The following is a 27,075-nucleotide window of genomic DNA, read 5'->3' as shown; positions in this document are numbered from 1 at the left end:
TGCATTCTGCATTCTCAGCCACTTCCTGTCATAAAATCAGCTTTCATTTAGGTTTCACATACAGATTGTTTCTGAGTGTCTTTTTTCTCAGGAAAATACTTTGTATTCTGAAAATTGAAAAGAAAATACTTAAAACACTAATAGCAGCCTCTGCGTGGCATTGTTTAAAAGTTGATAAATGTGCTACGTTATAGCAGGCAGGGTGTTATTGTGACAAGAATGCATTGTCGTATTTTAACTAGAATGCATCTCCGACAGCGATTAAATCATTTCCTTTTTAGAAAAAAGTCATAAGATCTACAGCGTAGACAAAGGCACTTTGGTCCATCACATCCATGTTCGTCAAAAATAACCATCTAACAATTCTAATCCCATTTTTCAGCACATGGCCCAATGTCTTGGATGCCTTGGCATTCCAAATGTACATGTATATCCTTCTTCCATGAGATGATGGTGTCTGCTTCTCCCACCCTTACAGACAGAGTTCCACATTCCCACCATCCTCTTGTGAAAACGTTTCTCCACACATCCCCTCTAAACCTCCTGCCCTTCATCCTAATCTTATACCCCTTGGTCCTTCCATCATGGGGACCAATTTTATTAAACAGCAAATGCATCGAGAAGCGAATCCCCACAATTTCTAGTGTTCTGTGAAATCCACAGATGAGTGTTATCTTTGTTTTATTTACAGCTGGTTGAGCACTGGGCTTACATGACTCAGAAGCGCCTGATAACAAGTGAAACCGACACTGAAAGGTTGGCGATGACACATTCGGGACAAAGTCCTCTTGCAGCAACTACTGAAGGAGGGTCTAGGCCCGAAACGTCAGCTTTTGTGCTCCTGAGATGCTGCTGGGCCTGCTGTGTTCATCCAGCCTCACATTTTATTATCTTGGAATTCTCCAGCATCTGCAGTTCCCATTATCACTGCTGAAGGAAGGCTTTTTTTTGTCACCGAGGCCTGCAGCTACTGGGCCGCGCGTTGCTAGGCACCCGCTCCCCCTCCCCCGCCCCCGGGGCGCCGTCAAGGCATATGTGAGCGCGCGCCAGTTTCCGTGACGCGCTTCCTTCCGGTGGTAGGTCACGAGACGCTAGGGGAGTGGGAGCGAGCGGTGGTAAGTCAGTCCGTCCGACGGCAATCAGCACTGGGGTCAGTCAGTCCGACGACCATCAGCACCGGGGTCAGTCAGTCAGTCAGTCCGTCCGTTCGACGGTCATCAGCACCGGGGTCAGTCACTCCCGTCAAGTGATGACAGCCGCTTGGTATATGGTTACCTCTCAGGCAGGATACCGTGGGGTGAGGGAGGATGGGGGCCTTGAAAGGAGGTGGCTGGGAATGGAGGTGGCGACAGGCGGCTGTTCTTGGTCGGATAGCCCGGCAACTCTAGCCGCCGTTGTCCAGGAAGCAACTGACCTTGTTTTGCTGACGTCACATTGAGTGGGCGGAGGAGGAGAAGCATTACGTGGGGAATGAGACAAGATGTGTGGGGCGTAATGAGAACAGACTTGGGCATGAGGGAAAGTGAGATGGGGAGCAGGTTGACTGTGGGAAATATCTTTCTAAGCCAGGAAAGTATGTGACTTGGAGCAGAGTTTGGTGGTGTACCTGTGTATTTTCTGCCTTCCAGATGGAAGTGGTTGTGGGTTTGCAAAGTGGTGTATAAGGATCTTATTGGTAGTACATGCCACTGGTGTTGAGCATTAGGGCTGGAGGGAGTGGATATGATGCCTATCAAATGGGTGGGCTGCTTTGTCCTGGATGGTGTCAAGTTTGTGTTGCTGGAACTGCACTCATTAGAGAAGTGGAGTATTCTCTTACGTTCATGACTTGTGCCTTGTAGATGGTGGACAAGCTATGGGGAGTCACTTGATGTGGGATTTGCCTCAGTATTCCTATTCTCTAACCTGCTCTGTAGACACTGTTTATATGATGAGTCTAATTGAGTTTCTGGTCAGTAGAAGCCCTGAAGGTGTAGATGGTGGGGGTTCAGTGATGGTAATGCTGTTGAATGTCAAGGGATGATGTTTAGATACACTATTATTGTAGATTGCCCTTGTGAATGTGTTGGTGAGCTGTCATCTTGAACTACTGGAGTCTCTGTGCTGGAGCCACACCCACTGTGTTGTCAGGGAAACAATCCAGGAATCTGCCTGGCTGTGACAGCCATCTTAGAACATAGAACAATATAGCGCAGAACAGGCCCTTCGGCCCTCGATGTTGCGCCGTCCTGTGAAGCTGTGCAGGTAGACCATTGTAGTCAATATTTGTTACTGTCCATGATTCCATTTCAACTGGTCTGAATGAAGTCGTGGCAGCTGTTACTTATAGTTTACCACTGCCAAATTTGGTTTGTTTTTTTATCTTTCATGGGAGCAAGTGGGATTTGTTCTGCTTTTTGTGTACAGAATATACCGCACTAATTTTCCTCTTTGGGTAGATGAGTGTTGTATCTGCACTTGAAGAACTTGGCTAGGGCAGCGGCAGGTTCAGGAGCACAAGTCTTTAGTACAGTTTCTAGAATGTTGTCAGGGCCTGTAGCCTTTGCAATATCCAGTGCTCCCAACTGTTTTTTGATATCACTTGGAATGAATTGAATTGGTTGAACACTAGTATCTGTAATGCTGGGGACCGCAGGCGGAGGCTGAGATGGATCATCCACTTGGCACTTACGGCCAAAGACTGTTGAAAAAATTTCACCCTTGTCTTTTGCACTGATGTCTTGAGCTCGTCTACCATTCGAGGCTGGGGATGTTTGAGATGCTTCCTCTAGTGAGTAGTTTAATTGTTCACCACCATTTCACAACTGGATGTGGCAGGATTGCAGAGCTTGGGTCTAATCTGTGGGCTGTTGGATTGCGTAGTTCTGTCTATCACTTGTTACTTGTGCTGTTTGTTGTGCAAGTAATCTAGTTTGGTAACATCATCAGGTTGATGCGGATGCCTCATTTCAGGCATATCTCATGCTGCTCTTGGTATACCGTCCTGCATGCGTTGAGCCAAGATTGATCCCCTGGCTTGATGGTAATGATTGAGTGGGGACATGCCAAGTCATAAGGTTGCATTTATGCTGGAGTGCAATTCTACTGATGGCCCACAGCACCTCATGAATGCCCAGTCTTGAGCTCCTGGATCTGTTCAAAATCTGTCCCACCTAGCATGGTGGTAGTGTGTGGAGATTATTATTAACACAAAGGTGGGACTTTGTCTCCAGAAAGACCATGTGCTGTGGTCACTGTTAGCGATACTGTCATTGGATATGTACACTTACAGCCAGCAGATTGATAAGGAAGTAGGCTCTAGGCCCAAAACATCAGCCTTCCTGCTCCTCTGCTCTTTGGCCTGCTGTGTTCATCCAGTTCTACACCTTGTTTTCTCAGATTCTCCAGCATCTTCAGTTTCTACTGTCTTTGAGGTCAAGTATATCTTTGGTTCCTTCACCTGTTGCGGATTCCGTGTAGCAGCTATGTCCATTAGGAGACCACTTGCTCAATCAGAAGTGCTACTGCCAAGCCACATTTGGTGGTAGACATTGACATCCTCCATCCAGAGTACATTTTGCACCCTTGCCACCTTCAATGTTTCCTCCCAAGTGTTGCTCAACAAGGAGTACTGACCCATCAACTGATGGGGGACAGTATGTGGTAAGGAGCTGGAGGTTTTCTTATCCATGTTTAACCTGAAGTTATCAGACTTCATGGTTTCTAGAGTCAATGAGTAACTCTGTAGATCGCATATGACTGTGCTACCACCTCTACTGCTGCTGCTGTCCTGCTCGTGGGGTATAACCTATTCCGTGATGGTGTCTGTAAGGTATGATTCTGTGAGGCTTATGGTTGACTGGTCTGTGAGATAGCCTTCCCAAATTTGGTACGAGCTCCTGCATAGGGGACTATTTACTAAGATGACTTTGCAGTCTTGACAAGCCTTTTTCTGGGGTCTATGCCAATGCCAGGTGGTTGTCAGGTTTCATTTCAGCTTTGGGAGATTTTTGTTCATACATTGAGAAGATGCCAGTAACTAGAGGCAGTGTGTTCTGTTCTTTTCTATGCTGTCTCTTCTATTGTTCCACAAGGATCTTTTCTCTCTTTATGGATGTGAGTTTGCACGCTGAGCTGGAAGGTTAGTTTTCAGACGTTTCGTCACCATTCTAGGTAGCATCAGTGAGTCTCCGATGAAGCGCTGGTGTTGTGTCCTGCTTTCTGTTTATCTGTTTAGGTTTCCTTGGGTTGGTGCTGTCATTTCCTGTTCTTTTTCTCAGGGGATGGTAGATTGATTTTGGAGCCAATGTGTTTGTTGATGGAGTTCCGGTTGGAATGCTATGCTTCTAGGAATTCTCGTGCGTGTCTCTGTTTGGCTTGTCCTAGGATGGATGTGTTGTCCCAATCAAAGTGGTGTCCTTCCTCAACTGTATGTAAGGATACGAGTGATAGTGGGTAATGTTGTTTTGTGGCTAGTTGATGTTCATGTATCCTGGTGGCTAGCTTTCTAGCTAGCTTATCACTTCTCTCCAGCTGCCCCCTCAGACTGAACCAGTGTCTGTACTCTTGACATCCAACATTTTGCAGTTTTCAAACCCATGTGTGAGATTGCTCATTTAGTTCTGCAGTGTTTCCTATGTCTTATTGAGGTCCTAACATATACCATTATATCACTAGATCTGACTGTTCTTAGTGCTGTTTTACCAGCTGCCTCTCATTTCTTAAACTATGGAAGCTAATCTCTGCATTACTGATTTCTCAATTACTGTCCTCATTTTCAATGATGTTTATGTAAAGTGTGAAATGCAACAACAAATTTGTGCATAACACGCTTTCGCAAGGAGCAGTTAGGTAATGTTCTTTTGAGTCTGGGTGTCAGAATTAGGGCACTCGCAGCACTGAAGTCAGTTCAGACATTTGTTCTTAGTCTTAGAGTGGAACTTGAACTTCATCTTCCAGAGCAGGTGGAGAAGTGCTGCCTGCTGAACCACGGCTATCGTTCTTTTCTGTTTTCCCTCTTTCTCAAGTTTTTCTAAAGTATTTCTAGATATCTTTATTCAGAGCAAAATCCTAGAGAACTTGTGCTATGATCTGCCTCTTTCCTCGCTGTTTTTATATGGAGCATAAATTATGGATTCTCTTTCTGTGCAAATTGCTGAGCCCATCATACTTAAATTGCACGGTAATGGAAATTGTTTACATGAGTATCAGTTGTTCTCACGAACCTTGTACAGACTTGTTAGCTGTTATTCATATTCTCACCCAAAATGGATTTATTTAAGTTGCTTTCCTGAGAACTGATGCACACTGCATTTTTGATCATTGTGGGCTACCTTGCATTGTAAAAGGCCTGTCCATTAACTAAGATGTGTATATTCCCATTTTTAATTATTTTTGAGCTGGATCTGTAAGCTTTAAGTGCTTCTGTGTTTGTGAAGGTGTTACTACAACATTAGAATTTCCTCCAGTTCATCTGCATTTGCAGTCTAAATGCTGAAGACATTCTTGACCATACTGACACTGGGCAAGGAGTTTGAAATTGTCTCAATTTTGTCAAGTTGTGTTATGTTTGTTTCCCTGAAAATTTTACGCCTGGAAGTGAAAATCTAGACCCCCAGCGGGGTGTCTCGGTTCCGTGATTGATCAGTGAACACTCTCTCAATCGGGCTGGCTGTTTAAGGCTTTACTCTTAACACGGCCGGGTACAGAGCATCTGGAAGCGCGCAAGTTGAGCACTTCTGTACTCCTTGGAGGAGCTGCACACAACAGCTTAATACAAAGACATTTTTATGCTTTTCTTAAAGCAGGGTCCAAGGTGTGATCGCATAGTACATTCGAGCAATTACCAATCAATATGTAATATTGCTTCATTGGCACTTACTAGGTCCAATGATATTAACTGGTAAACAACTTATGTCACAACGCTTAGGTCACTTTTATCTCGCTCCATAGTGCCCCTGCACCTGCACTTGAAGGTCAGTTAAAGCAGTTAGTACTTCTCTATCAAGTGTCTGCTGTATTCTAAAAGGCGCATTCTGCTAATCTTTCTTTGCAACAGTCTGAGGGTTGGTTATTTATGCAGCTGTAGCAGAATTAACAGTTTGCAGCCTAGAAGCTATTTTGTTGTGCTAACTTGCATCGAGAAGCCACCTTGTTGCCGTCTAAGTTACCAAGAGCATTCATCAGGCAGTTGCTCCTAGCTGCAACTAGTCACGTAGGTGCAGGTCATGAGCCTCCATATCCTAGTCTAGCCTGTATCCAAGTTTCAGAAGATAAGGAACAAGTGATTGGTGAGACATCTCTTCCATAAGAAAACATTCATAACTTTTCATGCTTGAAAATAAGGTGTCAATTTCTGCAATATTTGAAAATAGATATTTTATGTGCAAAGGTAGTTTATAATAGCTATATCTCAATTGTATGCTAATTTAACATTTCTTTTCCTCTTAAGGCTTTTACATTTGTGTAAAGATGTCTTTGTACCCGTCCTTAGAAGACCTTAAAGTGGACAAGGTGATCCAGGTAAGTGGAAAAGGTAATATTTGCCTGTTAAGGTTCCTTTTACTGTGCATGATACCGTCCAAGAGGAGAAAGAGAAACAAAAGAATGAGAGATTTCAACGTTTGAGATTGAGGCGACTGTTTGCACAGTCAATGTTCAGACAACAGATTGAGAGCAAGGGACTAAGATCAGAGGACTGCTGAGATTTTCAAAGTGATGTTGGTGCGTTTTTGGTGCTCCAGAGCTTGGTAAAGCAGCATTTGTTTTTTTTAAGACCCAGTGGCTGGTTTTAATGTTTTTGAAACCAAAACAGAAGTTGGAAAAGCTCGGCAGGCATGGCAGCATCTGTGAAGAGGAATGAGAATTAATGTTTCAGGTCGTAAGAACTGAATATTTTTTGTCTTATTAAATACAGTGATAGACTTTCTTTTCTTCTTAAAAAGGCAGCCTGTGCATTCTTATCAATAATCAAAGTAAAATGAATAGTTTCTATAAGTCTGCATCTTTTGTTTTCTATGATTTCCAGCATTTTCCAATAAGAAAAATTACATTGAAGTTACCCTGCAAGATTGCCGTTCCCTATTTGGGGGGGGGGGGGGGGGAGACTGATTCCAATTTTTCTTAAATTTTGATATACAACGTTCATTAGAACGCTTTGTTTGCTTATTGCTTAAATTAAATAGCAATCATTTGCTTGTACTTCATGTGCCTCCTGTCACCCAAGAGGTCAAAGGTAAAATGCAAGATGAGGAAACTATCTGAAAACAAAAGAAATAGAGTAATATATGTGAAGCAGAAGAGTAAAATAATGTTATTTTGTTTGTGATTTAAAAAATAAGGCATGTGCAACTAGTTGCATTAGTTTTTTGTAATCTGACTTGACATTTCCCACCAAATGTTATTATATAAAAGACACCAAAGATCCTCAGTCAGCACCTTCCAAACCCACGACTTCATCCATCTGGAAGGACAAAGGCAGCAGATATATGGGAACACCACCTCCAAGTTCCCCTCCAGTTGCTCACCATCCTGACTTCTATATAATTGCTGTTCCTTCGCTGTCGTTGGGTCAAAATCCTGGAATTCCCTCCCTAACAGTATTGTGGGTTAACCCGCAGCAGTTCAAGAAGGCAGCTCACAACCACCTTCTTAAGGGCAACTAGGGGTGGGCAAGAAATGCTGGCCTGCCAGTGACACCCACATCCCACAAAATGAATTTTTAAAGACAAAATTCTTTTAGTAGGCACCCTTATACATTCTCAGTAATGTTGCTAATGTTAGTGGTAGTCATATATTTTGGACCCATGCAAGTTCTGAAGCTTTTCAAAGTCTTTTTGCAAAGTTTCTCTGTCTTAGTAAACCTATACTGAACCTAAACCCTGATCTGAAAGCTGAAGAAGGGTCACTGGATTCAAAAATGTTAACCTTGATTTCTCTGCACAGATGCTGCCTGACCTGCTGAGATTTTTCAGCAATGTCTGTTTCTGCCTCAAAGCTGATCTGTTGAAAATGTAGTTTCCTTTGCAGAGAAATATAGTAAAGGATAGAACTAGAGAGTGCAATCCATCGAGTTCCTGTAAATTTTATTTACTTTTTTGTTTCTGTACCGTTTCCAATGTTTCCCTGTATAGTCTGTTGCATGCATTCACTATCTTTTTGAATTAGTTATGTCTGGAGTTAAGCCATGTCCCAGGTTTGAGAAATAGTAACATGCTTAAAAAATGTGTTGATGTTCAAGTTTCCCTGAAGAGCAATATCTCCTGTGGGATTTTTCCATATCAGAGATCAATGCCAGATTTCCAGCTGAGAAGTCTTTTACCTGTTAGTCAGAAAAGAATTACGTGGTATCCACATGTAACTGTACCAATATCTGTACAAACAGAAATTTGTGCACCCTTCTGCAGATGCAGTGTTAGAAGATTTGGTTAGTTTTCTTTCCTGTTTACAAGCTGTTGATTTCAGTGAGCCTACTTTATACTTCACGGTCAACAGATTTCTGAAAAGAGACACAACATGGAATAATGTAGCACAGGAATGAACCCTTCAGCCCACAATGTTGTACTAAATGCCAAATTAAATTAATCCCTTGTGCCTTCGCTTGGTCCATATCCCTCCGTTCCTTGCAAATTCATGTGCCTAAAAAACAAAAGTCCCTTAAACGCTCCTGTTATTTCTGTCTCCACCACTGCCTCTGGTAACGTGTTCCAGGCACCTACCATTCTCTGTGTAAACAAAAAAAACTTGCCCCTCTCATCTCTTTTGAACTTTCCCCTCACCTTAAATATATATCCCCTAGTGTGAGTCATTTCAACTGTGAGAAAAAAGATTGACTATCAGGCCTAACTATGCATCTCATAATTTTATGGGCTGCTATAAAATCTCCCCTCAGCCTCCACCACTCCAGAGAAAATAACCTGAGTTTTTCTAGCCTGTCCTTATAGCGCATACCTCCTAATTCGGGCACCCTCGCTAAAGATTCCACATCCTTCTTGTACTGTGACCAAAATTAAATGCAGTACTGTAAGTAGAGCCTAGCCAAAGTCTTCTAAGGTTGCAATGTGACATCCTGACTCTTGTACTCAATTCCAATAAAGACAAGCGTGCTATATGCCTTCTCTACCGCCCTATCTATTTGCATGTCTGCTTTCGGGGTTCAAGTCTCTATAGCTCCTAAGATCCTCCTGTACATCAGTGCTGTTCAGGTACTGCCACTAATTGTATACTGCATTGGTGGTCATCTTCCAGGATTCTACAGATTCTGAAATAGTCCCTGTAGATTAGAGGGTAGCTAAAGAGAAAACAGAATTAGAGACTGGCGAGCCTAATATCGGTAGTAGGGAAAATTCTCGAATCCGTTGCCAATGATTTTGCTAAAAGCACTCGGAAAGCGGTGGCAGGATCAGACAGGCAGCATGGATTCGTGAAGGGGAAATCGTGCTTGACAAATCTGTTGAAATTCTGTAAAGATGATATAACTAGTAGAGTTGACAAGGGGGAGCCAGTCGATGTAGTCTGTTTGGACTTCCAGAAGGCTTTTGACAAATGATTAAAGTGCAAGTGTACTGAGATAGAGAGGAAACAAAGAAGAGAAATTAATGGGCCCATTTCAAATTGGCGGGCAGTAACTAGTGGGGTGCCACAAGGATTTGTGCCAGGACCTCAGTTATTCACTATATAAATGATTTGGGTTAGGGACCAAAATGTAACATCTCCAAGTTTACAGATGCACAAGTTGCGTGGGAGGGTGAACCATGATGAGGATGTAGAGATCCTTCATGACCCTGACAGGTTGGGTGAGTAGGCAAATCAATGGTAGATAATTTGGATTAACATGACGTTATTTGCTTTGGAAGCAAAAACAAGAAGGCAAATTACTACCTGAATGGCTGTGAATTGGAGGAGAGAGTGTGCAGCTGGACCTGGGCATCCTTGAGCACCTGTTGCTGAAGGTAAGCATGCAGCTGCAGCAGGCAGTAAAGAAGGCAAATGTATGCTAGCCTTCATTGCGAGAGGTTTGGTGTACAGGCACAGATGCGTTGCAGTTGTACAGGGCCTTGGTGAGACCACACTTGGAATGTTGTGTGCAAGTTTTGGTCTTTTGAAGAAGCATGCTCTTGTTCTCGAAGGACTGTGGTGAAGTTTTACCAGGCTGATTCTGGGGATGTTGGCTCTGAGGTATGAGGGGAGTTTGACTAGGTTGGAATTATTTTCACTGATGTTCAGATGAATGGGGCAGGGGAATTGCCAGAGGCTTATAAAATTCTAGCAGGACTGGGCAGGATAGAAGCAGAGAAGGTGTTCCCAACAGTTGGTCTGTCCAGAACCAGGGGTCACAGTATGAGGATTCAGGGTATACAATTGGAGATGAAATGAGGAGATATTTTGTCCACCTAAAGAGTGGTGAGTCTATGGAATTCCTTACCACAGGATGCTAAAACACTCAAGGTATTCAAGAAGTGACTAGATATAGCACTTGGGGTGAATGGAATCAAGGTTATGGGGAGAAAGCAGGCTTAGGCCAACGAGTTGGATGATTGGCCGTGATCGTGATGAATGGCAGAGCAGGTTCGAAGAGTTGAATGGCCAAAGTACAGCACCTTGCACTTACCCAGATTAACTCCATTTGCCCTTTCTCTGTTCATATCTCAACTGATTTATATCCGGCTGTATCCTTTGACAACCTGCTACACTATCCACCAATCTTTGTGCCACCTGCAAACTTACTAAACCCCCCCCCCCCCCCCCCATCTACGTTTTTGTCCAAGTCATTTACATAACATAACAAATGGCAGAGGCCCCAGTACAGATCCCTGTGGAACACCACAAAACACGGATCTCTAGCCTGAGAAACACCGTTCCACTATCCTCTGCCATCTATTGGCAAGCTAATTCTGAATCTAAGTGGCCAAGTTACCGTGGATCCCGTGCATCTTAATCTTCTGCATGAGCCTACTGTGAGGACCTTCTCAAAAACCTTACTAAAATCCATGTAGACATTATCCGCTGCTCTACCATCATCGATCACAGTCATCACTTCCTCAAAAAATTAAATCAAGTTAGTAAGACATGACATGCCCCAACACACAGCCATGCTGACTCTCCCTAATTAGGCCATGCTTTTCCATATGTATATTAATCCTGTTCCTAAGAATTCTCGCCAATAGCTTCCTGACCACTGAGTCACTGGTCCATAATTTCCTGGACTATCCCTATTTTAATTCTTGAACCGAGGAACAACATTAGCTACCTACCGGTCCATTGGATCTCTCTAGAAGCTAACAAGGATACAAAGATTTTGGTCAAGGTCCCAGCAATCTCCCCTTGTCTATCTCAAATCCTGGGGTACATACCATTGAGCCCTGGGCACTTATCCACCTTAATGCTCTTCAAGAGACTCAATACCACTTCCATCTTGATCTAAAAATCCTGTAGCATATCAGCACATTCCATACTAATCTCACTATCCTTCTCGTGTGTGAAAACTGACGGAAGGTACTTCTTTAGGATCTCTCCCAAATCCTCTGCTTCCAAGAACAAGTTCCCTCCTTTATCCATGAGCGGTCCTACCTTCTCTCTAGTTATCTTCTTTTGTTTTTAATACATACGTAGAATGCTTTGGGATTCTGCCTAGTTCCCCAAGTGAGCCAATTGAGGTTTTAAGGTCATTGATGATGGTTTCATAGTAAATGGGTGATTTCAATTTGTCCCAGATTTTTATTGAATTCAAATTTGACCATCTGAGATGGTGGCTTCTCGGCTCATTCTTCCAGAACACTAGCCTCAGGTCTGATGACAAGTCCACTTCATGCCTACAAATGCGTTTGTGTTTACTGCAAAACTAAGAAAAATGTCGGAATGCTGAAAGTGATATCATGAGGTTGTTGACTTGCTCGCTGAGCTGGCTTGATTTCGTTCAGACGTTTTGTCCCCATGCTATATGGCATCATCAGTGGAGCCTCTGAAGCAATGTTATTGTACTCCATTTGGAATTTATACTGTCTGGGCCGTAATGGTGAATCGTGTCATTTCTGGTTTTGATCTGTATGGGTTTGTATATGGCATCCAATTCTATATGTTTGTTGATTGAAGTCTGATGCCTAGTGGTCTTAGGAGTCTTGATGTAGGGCAGTGCGGCTAGTGTGTTAGGTCATGTTATGTCCGCCTGTTTGTTTAGTAGATATTTTTGGATGAAGTTGTGGGGATATCTGTTTAGAGCAAGAATCTGTATGTGTGTTCTTACTCATTCCTGCGTAGCTCAGGAGTGTTGCAGTGTGCTCTGGCCCATTTTAAATAGTGCCCTGATGCAGCAATGTGGATGTTGGGGTGGTTGCTGTGGAAGTTGAGGATTTGACCTGTGTTGGTTGCTTTTCTGTATACTGAGGTTTGGAACTGCCTGTTTGTCAATTGCTCTACTTTAACATCCAGAAACAGAAGTTGATCGTTTTCTTCTTCCCTTGTGAATATTGTCCCTATGAATACACTGTTGATGAGGTGGTGGATCTCTTCTAATTTTGTGTTTTATAATGACAAATGTGTCATCTATGTACTGGATCCACAGTATAGGTTGAATGCAGGGGATGGTGGTGCGTTCTCGACTTTGCATGACAGCCTCTGCAATGTGTCCTGAGATATGTGACCCATTGGACACACCCTGTTGATCTTTCTATATCTGCCCATTAAAAACAGTGTGTAGTGAAGTCTAGTAATTTAAGTATGTTGCCCTTGCTGATGGAGCTGCTGGCCTGCATTGCTGTTTCCTCTTGTGGCCGCATTGTTAGACCTAACACACTGGTCACACTGCTCTACGTCAAAACATATCAGAACTGACAACAAGACTCCTAAGATCTTTTGGAATCATGATAGCCCACAGATGCTCCTACAACAAACACTTAAGGGTTAAGGATCCCATTCCCACAACATGCACCACAAATTTACAAAATATCACGCAACGACTGCCTCAACGATTATGTTGGACAGCTAGGAAGGAAACTAGCTATCAATACATGAACATCAGCTAGCAGCAAAACAGCACAATGAACTCTCCTTAATATCAGTATACTCGGACAATGAAGGCCATCAATTTAACTGGGACAAGGTGATCAGAGTAGCCCAAGCCAAATATAGACACACAGGAATTCCTAGAGGCTTGGTTCTCTACCCATGCTTCAATCAATAAGCATGTAGAATTGGATCCCATATACAAAACCTATACAGGTCAAAATCAGAAATGACACTACTACACCATAACAGACTAGACTGTATAAATTCCAAGTGGAGTACAACAACATCACTTAATTGGATGCTGTACTGATAATGTCACCTAGCATGGTAATAAAACATCTGAACAAAAACAAGCCAGCTTGGCAACCAAGTCAACAACCTCATCCACAACCTGAGCTATAGATCTTTGCCAAGACTTGAAAGTGATATCATTGTTGGGGTATGCGACCTTTGACATGGCCGATGTCTGTCTGTCTGTCTGTCTGTCTGTCTGTCTGTCTGTCTGTCTGTCTGTCTGTCTGTCTGTCTGTCTGTCTGTCTGTCTGTCTGTCTGTCTGTCTGTCTGTCTGTCTGTCTGTCTGTCTGGGTTGGTTTAAATTCCTTGACAACAGCTGTTTTACTTATCTCTGGATTAACTAAATATCAACTCTTCTCAATCTCTCTTTCTGTATCATACCTTCTAAATATTTAATCTACAAGATTTGGTGAGATAATACTAAGTACTAAGTTTAAAAATAACATAAATACATAATTCCTTTGTTTCTGACCAAATAAATTTCCCTCAATTGACCCAGAGATTTGTGAAGAAAATGTTAGATTGTGGCATTTAAGACCATGTGAAAATATGAACTGAACTATGAGCGTATTGGGTAATAATCATTCAAATGGAATGCATTTATGGATGACAAAACCTAATTCAAATAGGGGAATGAAAAGGAGTTGTTGGGAATTAAGGTTAAAAGTAAAATTAATCACCGGTTGTTATATTCTTGGACACCAACCATGGTTTTGACGGAATTGTACCTTGCCACTTGTGTGTCATATACATCTATTTTTCATTCAGGCTTATTGACCCTACTGCTTTATTATCAGATAAAGTATTTAGTTCAGTTAACTTTTTAGTTACTTTAATTGCATTGAAGTTAATTTTTAAGAGTCATATTGGTGGCTGACTTTGAAACTTGAGGTATGATTTAACCATCACGAAGAGAACATTGTTTAGATATAACACAATAGTACCTTAGTTGCATCGTATTTTGTTAAATAGTAAATCAGTTCTAGTGTCCTTTAATCCATCATACATATATGGTTAAATTTAAACTTGAAATCTTCCTCTATTAAGGGAAGATAAAGTGCAATCCTTTCTCTCCCTCCTTGGTTTCACCTTCTCTGATGTACCCAGATAAGAATATTAATCTACTTCTCAAACTAAACTGAAATGCCAGTGTTTCAGATGTTAAACATGTTTTTCAGGCTCAAGCTTCGTATGTGGCAAGTTCTGGAATTCCTGCAATTCTGCCTGAAACTGCAGCCTCTGTGCCATCAGATGGTGGTAAGTTTGTGCCTTTTTAGAGTAGATGTAGAGAGGATTTATGTCCTGTTTATAAAAATAGAAATGTTGTGCCAAATAAAACAAGCATATGCACAGACATCTAAATTAGGAGCAGAAGTTGTCCGTTTTGCTTTTCAAACCTGTTCTGCCATTCAACAAGATCATGGTCAATCAGATGTGTTCAGAATTCCACACACTTTTTCGTATAATTCCAATAACCTTGAATTCTTGTAAGGTGAGGAAATCAGTCTACCTCAGTCTTGTTCCCACTTGCTTCCAACTTCTGAGGCAGAGTTCCAAGGTTGCACCGGGAGAGGGGGAGAATAATTAAACTCAATCCTAAAAGTGTGACTCCTAATTTTAAAAAAAGTCGAGTACAATTCCTCTTCAGAACAGAGTTCATAGCTGTTCACAGGGCCTGTCCCATCTGAGTTTCTCAATGATTCTGTGCTTATTTCAGATTTGCAGCACCTGCAGTATTTTGCCTTTAAAACAGTGTCCCTTGACTCTGGACCCTTCCACCACGAGAGGAAACCTCTCTTTTTTTCCATTTTCATCTTGTCAGTGCTATTTAAGATCTTATCAATCACCCCTTGCTCTTCTAAACTGTCGTGAAAACCAACCCAGTCTGTCCAATCTTTGATACCTGGAATTGGAGCAATCTAATAAACTTGCTCTGAACCACTTCCAATGCATTTTGATCTTTCTTCAAATAAGGATGCCAAAAATATGCACAGTATTCAAGATGTGGAATCATCAAAGCTCTGTATAACTGAAGCATAGCATTATTTTATGTTCAATTCCTGTTTTAATAAAGAACAGCGTTTCATTTGTTTCTACAATCCCCTACGTACTAAACATCTTGTGACTCGTGCACTTAAATACCTAGATCTCTCTGCCTGTCAATTCTGCAGTGATTCACTTTGGTTGGAAGAATAAAGTATTATTCAAAGTGAGCAGTTTCATATTTTCTCATGCTATATGATTTGTGATTCTACTGGATAAATGTTTTTAGCATTTTTCCATTAGTTATGTATTTGTAAATAACGGTTGAGGATTATATTATATGACAGCACCTATTATGCTGATATTTTGATGTTGAGTACAATTTTGAAACACTGCTTTTAATTCAAGAAATAGTGAACAATATATAAATTCTCAACTTCAAAATTTAACTGAAATTGGTAGTTTTATATTGGAAGACTTTATTTACTTTATACAAATACATAGATTGTGAATTATATATTATTTATAGCTTATCTATATATTTAATATATAGATTGCACATCTATTTAGATGTCCTTACTGATATGGTATCTAATTTTTTTTCTCCTTCATATTCCTCCCTCTGGCTAGAAGAGCTCCTAAGGCATTTATTTTTACACTAACTATTGTAGCTTGATTTGAGTTAAACTTTGAATCAACATTGGGCATTTTAACAGTGCACAGGAGGCCTTTTGGCCCATTTTTGCTGCACTGGCTATCCAAATGAATGTTTCACTAGAGCCGTTGTAAAGTCACAGCCATATTATGTAGAAGTCGTCTTTTGGTCCATCAAGTCTATACTCCAAAAATATACTACTAAATGCATTAGTCCCACTTTCCTGTGCTCGGCTAATAGCCTTGAATGTTATGACTTGAAGCTGATCTAAGTACTGGTAAAAGGTTGATGTTTCATGCCTCTACTACTCTCCCAGGTAGCACATTTCAGACCGCTCACCACCTTCTGGGTGAATTTTGTTTTTAAATTCCCTCCTAAATCTCCTACCTTTCACTTTAAAATGATGCCCCCTTGTTATTGAGCCTTTAAGGGGAACAGCTGGTTTCCATTCACCCTTCCATTTCTTTCCTCATCTTATACGTCTCTGAGGTTATATAAACTCTTCCAGCAATTATTAATAGGAAAACCAGGATAGCTAAATATAAACTGTTTCCACTAGGTGATTCCAAATCTAGTGTCATAGTCTGCAAATTGAAGCTAGACTGTTCAGGAGAGATGTTAGGAAGCACTTCATCACATACAGTGATAGATGTTTGGAATGCTGTTCCACAAATAACAACTGATCTAGCATCAATTGCCAGTTTCAAATCTGAGATAGGTAAATTTTTTGAGCTAAGGTATTACAAGAGGTGGGCCAAAGATGGGTGTATTAAGTTAGGCCACAGATCAGTCATGATCTCATTAGATGGTGAAACAGGCTCAAGGGGGCTGAATGATCTACTCCTGTTCCTATGTTTCTAATTTCCAGAAGCTTTCTCTATGACGTCAGTTGCATCTCTTTTCTTGAGAAAGACAAATCTTTACATCTGATACTTCAGTTATGCCCTCTGCATGCATTAATCTTCTTTGTCCATAATTGGCCCATTCCCTCCTCTCTTATCACTTCTTTTTTAACCATTTATTTTCCTGTTGCCTTTCAGGCAATATAGCTTGCATGGTCCATAAACCATCTCTTCTCTCCTTTTTTTTTAAGGTAGTCCATTGTTTAGCTGCTGGTATTCCTGTGAACCTTTGACTCTAATTTATTAAACCCAGCACTCCCACCCATTTGAATTTTGACCCCCACCCAGCTAGTTACTCTGGATTGTTTTATCCGCTTCTATCGTCTATTTAAAACTTATGATACAGTTATCACTGTCCCCCAAATAGTTTTCCAATGACACTTGATCTACTATAAAAATATCACCTCTATTGCTCAGTTGTAACACCCTTTTAATGCATCTGTAACACTGTTTTTAAATAAATTGCACAAACCTTTAAAATTTTTGCAGGCCTTTATCCCCGTCTGTACCCTGAACTATCAGAGTATATGGGACTTAGTTTAAATGAAGAAGAAATACAAAAGAACTTGGCTACAGTTGCAATACCACAGGTAAGTGATATGCTTCTTAGTATTTTCCTGCTAAATTGCCAAAAAATATTAAAATTAGTTCTCAATCAACTTGAAATCTGCAGGACATCACTAAGCAGGGCTTCTAAAAGATCTCTTTTTTCCACACTACTACAGTAAGTATAAAGCTAACTGGAATGGAAAAGATCACAGATCTTGATGGGAAGCAGCATTCAGTGTTTATAAGGATTTTTTAAAATGATTTGAAAATGCTTTATATCAACAGCAAACTGTTGCAAGACCATCTAGTATAAATCACATGGTGGCACCGGTGACTGGAACTGATTTGGGTCTTCGAAGAGCTGAAATCAAACAGGGTATCCGGGAATTAATCCTCTGTAAGGATCAGGATGGAAAGATTGGTATTCGACTCAAATCTATTGACAATGTAAGTACCACTTCCAGTAACTTAAAACTACACGGAAGCTTACAGGTGTGCTATAAAATGCTAAAATATTTATTGAAAATGGGTCGTTTTGATGCTTTCATTGCTCTGGGGGCGGGACAGTTCTTAGGAAGATGTGGAAATGGAGCAGAAGCCGGTCATTTGTCCCCTCTTGTTTGGCTATGCCGTTTTAATAGGATAGTGGCTGAAATGATTGGAATCTGAAATCCATATTTTTGTCTACCCCAACAACTTTTCATTGCCTTAAAGATAGAAAGACTCTGCTTCTACTAACCTTTTTCAGGAAGATTGTCAATGACACCCAACACTCAATTACACAACTCTCTGGTTTAAATGGGCAGCTTATTTTAAAACAGTAAACCCTACCTCTGGATCTGCCCCAGAAGAGGCAAGATCCTCTATACATTATTCAGGGTAGTTGGTGATGGGCACTAAATGCTGGCCTCACTAGTAATATCCACACCCCGGAAAGTTTTCCTTTCAAAAATCATTACTTTCAGCATTATTTTAAAACACACTCGGCTGGATGGATTTATGCTGCTGATGCAAAATGTCTGCAGACTTTTTATTTTGAATTGACCTGTTCAGAGGAGTTCCAAGTGGGAGTGCAGCTGGGACTTGAACCTGCACCTCCTGGTCCAGGGGTACAAAACTACAACTGTGCCACAAGAGCTCTACAATGTCTACCTGACTCAGTTTCATGTCTCCGCCCCCCCCCCCCCCCCCCCAAAAAAAAAACATTTGGGATATGTCATTTTTATTTTTCTCATATGACTGCTTTTATTCGAGCACCACATCTTGGCCAATTTGGGTTATCCAGAAAGCTGTTAAAGGCATAGAGTTGGAAAATAATAAAAACTGACTCCATTCCAAATTATAATGCACTTCAATTTGAAATCCTATCACACTTAAGTTTGCTTTCTTATTCACAAACATCAATCACAATGTATTGTTAAAATAAAAATGTTTGCTGTCTATAGAAATCTTTGTGAAACCAAATGTGTTTGACTACGTTTCTTACATTTGAAATGTAACTTGTTCAGCATTTCCAAATATGAAATCTTCCAACAACAGTCAAGCTCTTTCAAGAATAGGCGAGCCTTTTGACATTTTTGCTGGTTTTAAATCTGTGTTTGGTTTAATAATAGCGTCAATTTGAGCAAAAGCCAGATAATCGTAAAGGAGAGGGGAAAACAAAGTTATCTGATGGAGTGAGATAAATCATGTTAGGAAGAATCAAAACTGGTTGCTCCACAGTTTCACTGAGTTACAGAAGACTTGAGTGATCATGATCATGATCTTGTATCTTGTTTTATAACTGGTCTTGAGCTTTGCTTCATTCTGCTCAAAAAGTCAATCTAATAGTCCTTATCTGCATTTTTAAAGGGCTTTGATCCCTTATTATTGACATTCTGATGTACACTTGTTACCTTTACATTGAGTCAAAGGAAACCTTTGCCATGAAGTGCAAATGAATGTCATCAGGTAGGGTGGAGGCTGGAGTGTCTTTCACATTCCAGAATGTTACTTTTCTATGATTACAAGGTGTGGAGCTGGAGGAATGCGGCAGGCCAGGCAGCATCAGAGGAGCAAGAAAGCTGATATTTCAGGTCTGGACCCTTCAGAAAAATCGGCAGTTCCTACTATCTCTGTTACTTGACTGTGCTTTGATAAAATCATTGTTACACCAGGGTACTGTAGCCTTGCATGAATTTAATGTTTTTGTAATGTGTTTTCGCATGCATGTCTACTGGTGTCAACCCCCTTTAATATCTGCTATTACAGACAGGTTAAATAGTCACATACATGTTGCACCTTTTTGGACACTGAAGCAAAAGAGTATATATAACCTTCTTCCATTTTGTAACAGTGTTGCATTTCTCTTTGGTTTACAAGGGTGTCTTTGTCCAACTTGTGCAAGCAAATTCACCTGCTTCTCTCGCTGGTTTAAGATTTGGTGACCAGGTCCTGCAGATAAATGGTGAGAATTGTGCAGGGTGGAGCAGTGACAAGAGCCACAAAGTGCTGAAACAAGCTTCTGATCAAAAAATTAGTATCATAGTTCGTGATAGGTAAGAATGTGCTCCTCTCTTTCAGCTGAGAGAATTTCTAATGGAAATTTTTTGAATTTGAGTACTTAACATTGGTATTTTGTCACATGTTTACATTTCTGAGGCAGGGTCACTGGACCTGAAACATCAACTCTACTTTCAGTCCATAGATGCTGCCACATCATCTGCTAAGATTTTCCAACAACTTCTATTTTTTTGTTCCTGACTTCCAGCATCTGCAGTTTTGTTTTTCTAAATATTTAATTCAGCAATTGGTGAAGCATACACATGTGAATTTAGTTATCCCATGAAGGAGACTAATGTCATAGTCTGTTTTTATGAAAGCAGAGAAGGACCACACTGGTGAAGGAACTCCAAGGAGTTAAAATCAGATGGTAATAACCCTGTAATAGTTGATAAGGAAATTTTAATTCTGAGTTTGGATGATTTTTTTTTTGGAATATAGTGCATATAACAGTTCAAGATGAGAAAAGACCATTAGGTGTTTGACTTATCTGTTCTAATGGACTCTTCTGTGTGCCCCCACTTACTCCTCTCTCTAATTGGCTTGTTAAGCAATTAGGAGAGGTGCTCTGGCAGTGAATTTGCAGATTGTTTTGCATCAAGTAAAAAGTATTGATGATGTACAATTTTCTCTCCATTTTTTGAAGGAACAAATTTTTAAAAATTATCCTCTGATTATGTTTATGGTTTTAACAGAAGCTAGTATGAAGAGTCGAAGTTTATTGTGCATTGGATCATCAACATTAAAATGCAAGCTAGATGACAAACTTGATTTAAATACTCCTTGATGCTGAACTAGGAAGATTGTGGCCTTGGAAAGAAATGTGCATAATGTGGAAAGTTGAGGAAGGAAAAGCTTGCTTTTGCTTTATTGACAACACCAAATATCTTAAAATATTTTGATTATAAAGCCCTTATTTTTGAAGGACAGCTGCTATGTAAATGTTAAGGTCAGGAGTCACATAGCACCAGGTTATAATCCAACAGGTTTATGGCCATACTGCTGCTTTGTCAGGGAAAGAGGAAGAGAAGTACAAAGGCGCATAACTTGTAGGCAGAGATCAAAAGATCGTACCAAAGGAATGAGTGATCTTCTGATCTCTCTGCCTACAAGTCCTGCGCCTGTGTGCTTCTCTTCACTTTCCCTGACAAAAGAGCAGTACTCCAAAAGCTTGTGACTTCAGATAAACCTGTTTGACTATAACCTGGTGCTGTGTGGTTTCTAACCATGTCCACTCCATCCAACACTGGCATCCCCATATCATGTAAATATTCAGCCAAACTCTGCAATATAAGATCACAACTAGCAAATCAATATTAGTGTTTTGTAATATTGCAATTGGGCAGGTGTTTGGGCCAATGAGAGAACTTTTTTGCTTTTTGAAAAGTGTTATGTGGATACTAAGTTTAATACACACAGCAGATGGGACCTCGATTTAATGTTTAATCTGAAAATGCAAAATCCAAATTTCAGCCTTGATGCGTGGAGAACCAAGTGCACAAAATATGTATTATTTGAAACTTAGAAGGAATAAGGAGGGAGAAGTGTTTTCTTGGGAATTATAGCAGCATTGTTCTTTTGCATTTGTTAATTGTTTAGTGTGGATATAAGCTCATTGGATTTCTGTTTTGCATAGGCCTTTTGAACGCACAATCACTATGCATAAAGATAGTACAGGACATGTTGGTTTCATTTTCAAAAATGGAAAAATCACCTCGATTGTAAAAGACAGCTCAGCAGCTAGAAATGGACTCCTAACAGAACACAATATCTGTGAGATTAATGGGCAGAATGTCATTGGACTCAAGGTAAGGAAGAGTGATATTTTAATTTGTGTAGGTTGGGTAATTTTATTGGAAATGCACTTTTTTTCAGAAAATCTTTGCAAGATTCACACTACCTATTTATTTCTTGAAATATGAGCCCCTCTTAAACATTCATAGTTGCTGCTTAAGCAAAATCCAATGACCATTGTTTGAACTGTCAGTTAGTGGTTTTTTTTCACTTTGTTTATTGATTGGAGAATTATTAACTTTTCAACATGTTACATTTTTCATTTTTGGCTTTTTATTTTCCTGGCAGTCAGGTTTAGGAGCAGTCTCCATCTCTTATGTATATTTTGTTGAAGAATGTTTGTCTCTGTCTCTGCAGTGATTTCCAAAGAATATTTCCTTTTTCTTTTGGATCTGGATAATCTGGATCTCTCCATTCTTGACCTCCAACTACACTGATGCTCCTGTTAATCTCTTGTTAACCAGATCAAACTTGCTTTGGTAAATTCTGGGTTCCAATCTACCTTGCTGTTGTAATAAGTCAATTTAAAAGGAACTGCCACCCTCCATCTGAGAACTTGAAATTGCCATAAAGGCAAAAGAGTATTTGCCCCTCTTACTGAATTGTTTTAATCAAAATCTACAAAACAGCTGAAGTTATGATTTTTTTTTCTTGATGTTTCAATAGGATACACAAATTGCAGACATTCTGGCCACAGCAGGGAATGCAATAACAATTACTATCATGCCTTCCTACATTCATGAGCATATGATGAAAAGGTAAATGCTGATTTTTTAAAAAATTACATTGATTTTATGGACAAATAGACTAATCTTTTAATAAAAGAAAGCAGTACTGCAAATTAAATATTCTTTGCACAATAACCAGAGTTCAAGGCCAAAAGTGGAACCTGTTAGAGACTAAGAGGGCAACCAGACCAGGGTGATGTATGAAACAACAAATACTTCTCACGCACGCGTAGAGATGAAAGATATTGTACCTGGGATGGTGAGGTTCTCAAACTCATTAGGATTAATAAGGAGGAGGTGCTAGATGTTTTAGAGGACATAAGTACGTAAATCCCTCCGGTCTGATGCAGTATATCAAATACTGCAATGGGAGGCAAGGGAGGAATTTGAGGGCCTGATGAACCAATAAAGACTTTGCTGGCCATAGATGAAGTGCTAGATGACTAGAGGATAGCTAATTTGGTTCCTTTGTTCAAAAAGGGCAGCAGGGATAGGTTAGGTAATTATAGACCAGTTAGTTTCATGTCAGTAGTTCAGAATTTTTCCAATAATTTCCTAAGGACAGGATTAATCAATACTTGGAAAGACAGATTGATCATAGATAACACTGATTTTGATAGAGGGAGATCCTGTCTAATGACATTTTCAAAAAAAAAGTCTAATCATTGAAGGGAGTGCAGTTGATGTGGTTTACACGGAGTTCAGTAAGGCCTTTGACAAAAGTCCCACATGGAAGGCTGGTCCAAAAGACAAGTGTTCGTGGGATCCAATGTCAGCTACTCTTTGCATTTTAAACATCTTCCTTATAAACTACTATGATCTTCTAAATTCTCATTAGCCACAGTGGTGCTACTTTTTAAGGGTATGTATTGGAAATTACAATTTAATTTATTAAAATGCTTGCGTTGGTTAACTGTCACTGCCATTTAAGCTATCTTCCCAATCTGTCTTGATCAACTGAGCCTCATGTAGTTTGCTATCTTTAAATTTTAACTGTAGTTATGGGCTCGATGAAAGCATTCTCAAACTCACTATACCATTTTACATACTCCTCTTGTGCAGCTCCTTCTACAGTATTGTAGCTTGCTTCTTTGCACAGAATCAGATTTAAAATTAATGCTTTCTGGATGAATATTATGGAACCATCTTGAGTATGTCTATAAACTTGCCTTCCATGCAGTTGGAATTTTGTTTTCCAAACTATAGAGATATTATGTTTCAGATCTAGCTTTCATTAAACTGTAATCATCAGTATTATTCAAAAGTGGTGATGCTTTATTGTAGTACTGTGGAGTGTTTATGGAACTATCCATAAAAGATTCCTTAACGCTAGAAAAGGATAGTAAGATGAGAAACTGAACTTAGAGTATGATTTTTAATGATGAAATTACAAGTTCTGAAGAAGGGTCACTGGATCAGAAACATTAATTATCCTTTCTCTGCATGGATGCTGCTAGACCTAAGGTTTTCCAACAACTTGTTTCTGATTTTCAGCATCTGCAATTCTTTGTTTTTTTTTCCTCCTGGAACGTTAATTCTGTTCCTCTGGGAATGCTGGGTAGTGTTTCTCCAACACCTTTTTTGGATTTCTAGCATCTGCAGTACTTTGCTTTTATCTGAAGTAATTATTTATTTATCCATTTTACATTTTGGACTTAAAAATGCATCTTTAACTATGTTGAAACAAAATGTCAATTTTTTAAACTGCTGGTTTAAGCCATGTTCTATAGCAATTTACCTTCCACTTGTAATTTTGAATTTCTCCCCCTTTGAATTTCCAGGATGGCTTCAAGCATTGTTAAGAGTCTCATGGATCATGGCATTCCAGAAGTGTAAAGTGAGCTCCTAATGAATGCAGTGATTTAGTGATTTAACCTATTAGCCTTTTAGATGGCCTTAGTCTAGTAAAAACAGCAGCTTGGATAATACCCAGCTTGCATGTCAGAGGAATTTTAATATTGCTGTTAACTGTTGCTGCCAACTGCATACCTATACAAATTATGGGCTGTTTTACTCAGTACTGTGTTTACAAAGCAAAAAGAAAGTGCATTAGCATTTTATTCTGATCATTCCACTTGTATACTTTTTCAGATCAGTTAATAATTTAGTGTGGAATTGTTTTTACAGTATTGAGCAATTAATCCACAAATTGTGAATCTTGATTTCTTTATTCTAGTTGGTTGTTAACCATCTTGACTGGTATATCATGTTTTTATTCAGTAATTTTTGCTTCTGAGTACACTTGTACTGTATAGTGATTCTTATTAGCACATCACTGTCTTTACACACTTATTAAAATGTCTATAAGACATCTGAACGTTGTTTCTGACAAATAAAAAAACTGAACACTTTGTTTCTGTTTTTAAAGTTTTTTGTTTTATTTATACGCTCTCTGTCACTCAGTTTTCTTTCACAGTTTGCCATTTGACTATCCAGCGACAGGATTAATGATGATGCAATCAAGGTACACCTAAGTAGCAGTGATCATGAGTGAATTTTACATCAGGTTTGAAAGGGAGAAGATTGGGTCTAAACCTAAACAAGGGCAACTTGAGCAAGTTGAGATGAACTGGCAAATTTGACTAGGTGAGCAATCAATAGTTGCACACATTTTTAAGGGGTTAAGTCATTCCAGTAGTAGCTCTACATCAGGACATAGGGCAAGCACCACTTAGCAAAATTACAATTACAATAGAAATGGTACTAAGCAAACTAATGAACCACTCAACTGGCTGATATGTCTCCAGGTCTAAATAGACTTCATTCCCAGGGTCTTGTGGTTGCTAATGAGATAGATGACTTGGTGTTAATTTTCCAACATCCCCTTAGATTTAAGAAAGGTTCCATCAGACTAGAAAGTACTAAATACAACCTTTTTTTCAGAAAGGAGAAAGAAAATTGGAATAAGAAAGCTGTTATAATTTTATTTAATAAATCAATTTTAGCTGTGCAGTTAGAAAATTTTCTAATCAGGAAGAGTCTGCATGGTTTTGGCAAATCCTGTTTACTAAATTAGTGAAGTTTTTTTGAAGGAGTATCGTGCACTATGAATAAAAAGGTATTTGTAGAGATAGTAGGATTTCTAGAAGACAAATGCTCGTGGTATAGGAGAATGGCTGGAAGAAAATACCATGCATATTTTTGGCATACATAACCAAGGGAAATTCTGCAGTGGTCTCAACTTTTTACAATTTACACCAATTGCTTAGATGAGGGCAATGAAGGCATGGTTGCTAAATTCCTAAACGACTGCAATAGGAAAAGATGCTGTGAGGATGACATTTGCAGGCAGGTAAATGTTGAGAGAGTGGACAAAAATCTAGTGGATGGAGTAAAATGTGGAGAAGTGCTTCATAACATCTCCTGAATGGTCTGGCCCTAATTCTCAGTCAATGCCTAGACCTAGCGTCTCCAACCAGTGGGGTTTGTCTTTTTCTACCCTGTCTTTTTCTGTTGAAGACTTCAATCACTTCATCTGTAAACCTTTTAAATTTTAGAGAAAATGGGCATAATTTGTAAAATCTGTCCACATAATCCCTGAAATTTATGTATCATAAATATCGCCTTTACAATCCTGTGCCTTTTGGTGAATTTTTTTAATGTATTGTTGGATCTGAATAAAAATATTTGTGTATCCCTATTTGAAGTGTGTTTTTTGAAATGTCCATGTTGTGGAGAGGCCTGACTGAATGATCTACCTGATTAAAATAGAGATGTATACTTACATCCTCCATGACCAATATTTTCTTCCCAAGGTATGATGGCTAGATCTGATCTCAGTACTCCAAGTGGGGTTTAACTGGACTTTTGTATAACTGCAACATAATGTCTATATCCTTGCATCCAATCCTTTACATCTAAAGGCCAGCATTCTAGTAGTTTGTTTTATTTTCTGCATCTATTTGTGATGTTTTAAACTTCTTTGCATGTGAACCCCCAAGTCTCTCAGGACGTTTACCAAATCCTGATCAAAGTTGTTTTTGTTCCAAAATGGGTAACCTCACTTGGTTATCTGCTTACATTGGACTCCATCTGTCATAGCTTTGCCCATTTAATCTATCAGTATGCCTTTTGTAACTTGATGCTGTCATCTACACACTCTACCATGTTACCTAACTGTCATTGACAGAGTTGGATGTATGACTTTGTGGTATTATTCAAGTTGTTAATAAATACTCTGAATAATACAGACACCATGGGTCACATCCTGACAGTTTGAGTACATACCAGTTATTCCCATTTTGCCTATTACTCAACCACTTTCCCAGCTGTGTCAATAATTTTCCCTGTTCCATGAGCTTCTACCTTTAATTCAGTCTGTTGGGTGGGACTTTGACATTTCAGAATTCATTTGCTTGATATTCAGAATGAGCAAGTTGTTTTGAGGCAGCATTGGACAGACTGTCTCATTTCTGGTGTATAGAAGAATGAAGGGAGATTTGATTACAGCATCCTTAATGGTCTGGACAAAATGAGATTGAAATAATGTTTCTGAATGAGATGTTGGGGGGAGGGAGGGGACACTTAGGGGTTACTGTTTCAGGATGGAAATGCTTTCCTCAGGGTTGGGGTTCTGGGACTGAAAAGGTGTCAAATAGAGTCTCTTTAAGATGAGAAATTTTTCTTAGTCACAGAAATAAAGTGTTA

At 39.7% G+C, this 27,075-nt stretch overlaps 1 protein-coding gene across 3 annotated transcripts; it reads left to right on the top strand.

The window, feature by feature from the left end:
- The first annotated feature begins 803 nt into the window (after positions 1–803).
- LOC125451696 (syntenin-1-like) lies at positions 804–26,068 on the top strand. 3 transcript variants are annotated; one of them, XM_048529197.2, is made up of 9 exons: positions 804–1,115; positions 6,431–6,501; positions 14,455–14,533; positions 17,306–17,406; positions 17,651–17,812; positions 19,727–19,902; positions 21,543–21,714; positions 22,367–22,458; positions 24,210–26,068. In XM_048529197.2, exons 2-9 carry the CDS (start codon positions 6,451–6,453, stop codon positions 24,262–24,264), a joined length of 888 nt encoding a protein of 295 aa, XP_048385154.1. In that variant the 5' UTR covers positions 804–1,115; positions 6,431–6,450; the 3' UTR covers positions 24,265–26,068. The 3 variants fall into 3 exon arrangements, with proteins under 3 accessions (XP_048385154.1, XP_048385155.1, XP_048385156.1); XM_048529198.1 differs by having other exon boundaries at positions 1,102–1,181; XM_048529199.2 differs by lacking the exon at positions 804–1,115 and adding an exon at positions 1,125–1,228.
- Positions 26,069–27,075: the final 1,007 nt, after the last annotated feature.

This window comes from Stegostoma tigrinum, chromosome 5 (genome assembly GCF_030684315.1).
Source record: "Stegostoma tigrinum isolate sSteTig4 chromosome 5, sSteTig4.hap1, whole genome shotgun sequence".
Classification (NCBI taxonomy): Eukaryota; Metazoa; Chordata; class Chondrichthyes; order Orectolobiformes; family Stegostomatidae; genus Stegostoma; species Stegostoma tigrinum.
This window is presented reverse-complemented; position numbering and strand designations above follow the sequence as displayed.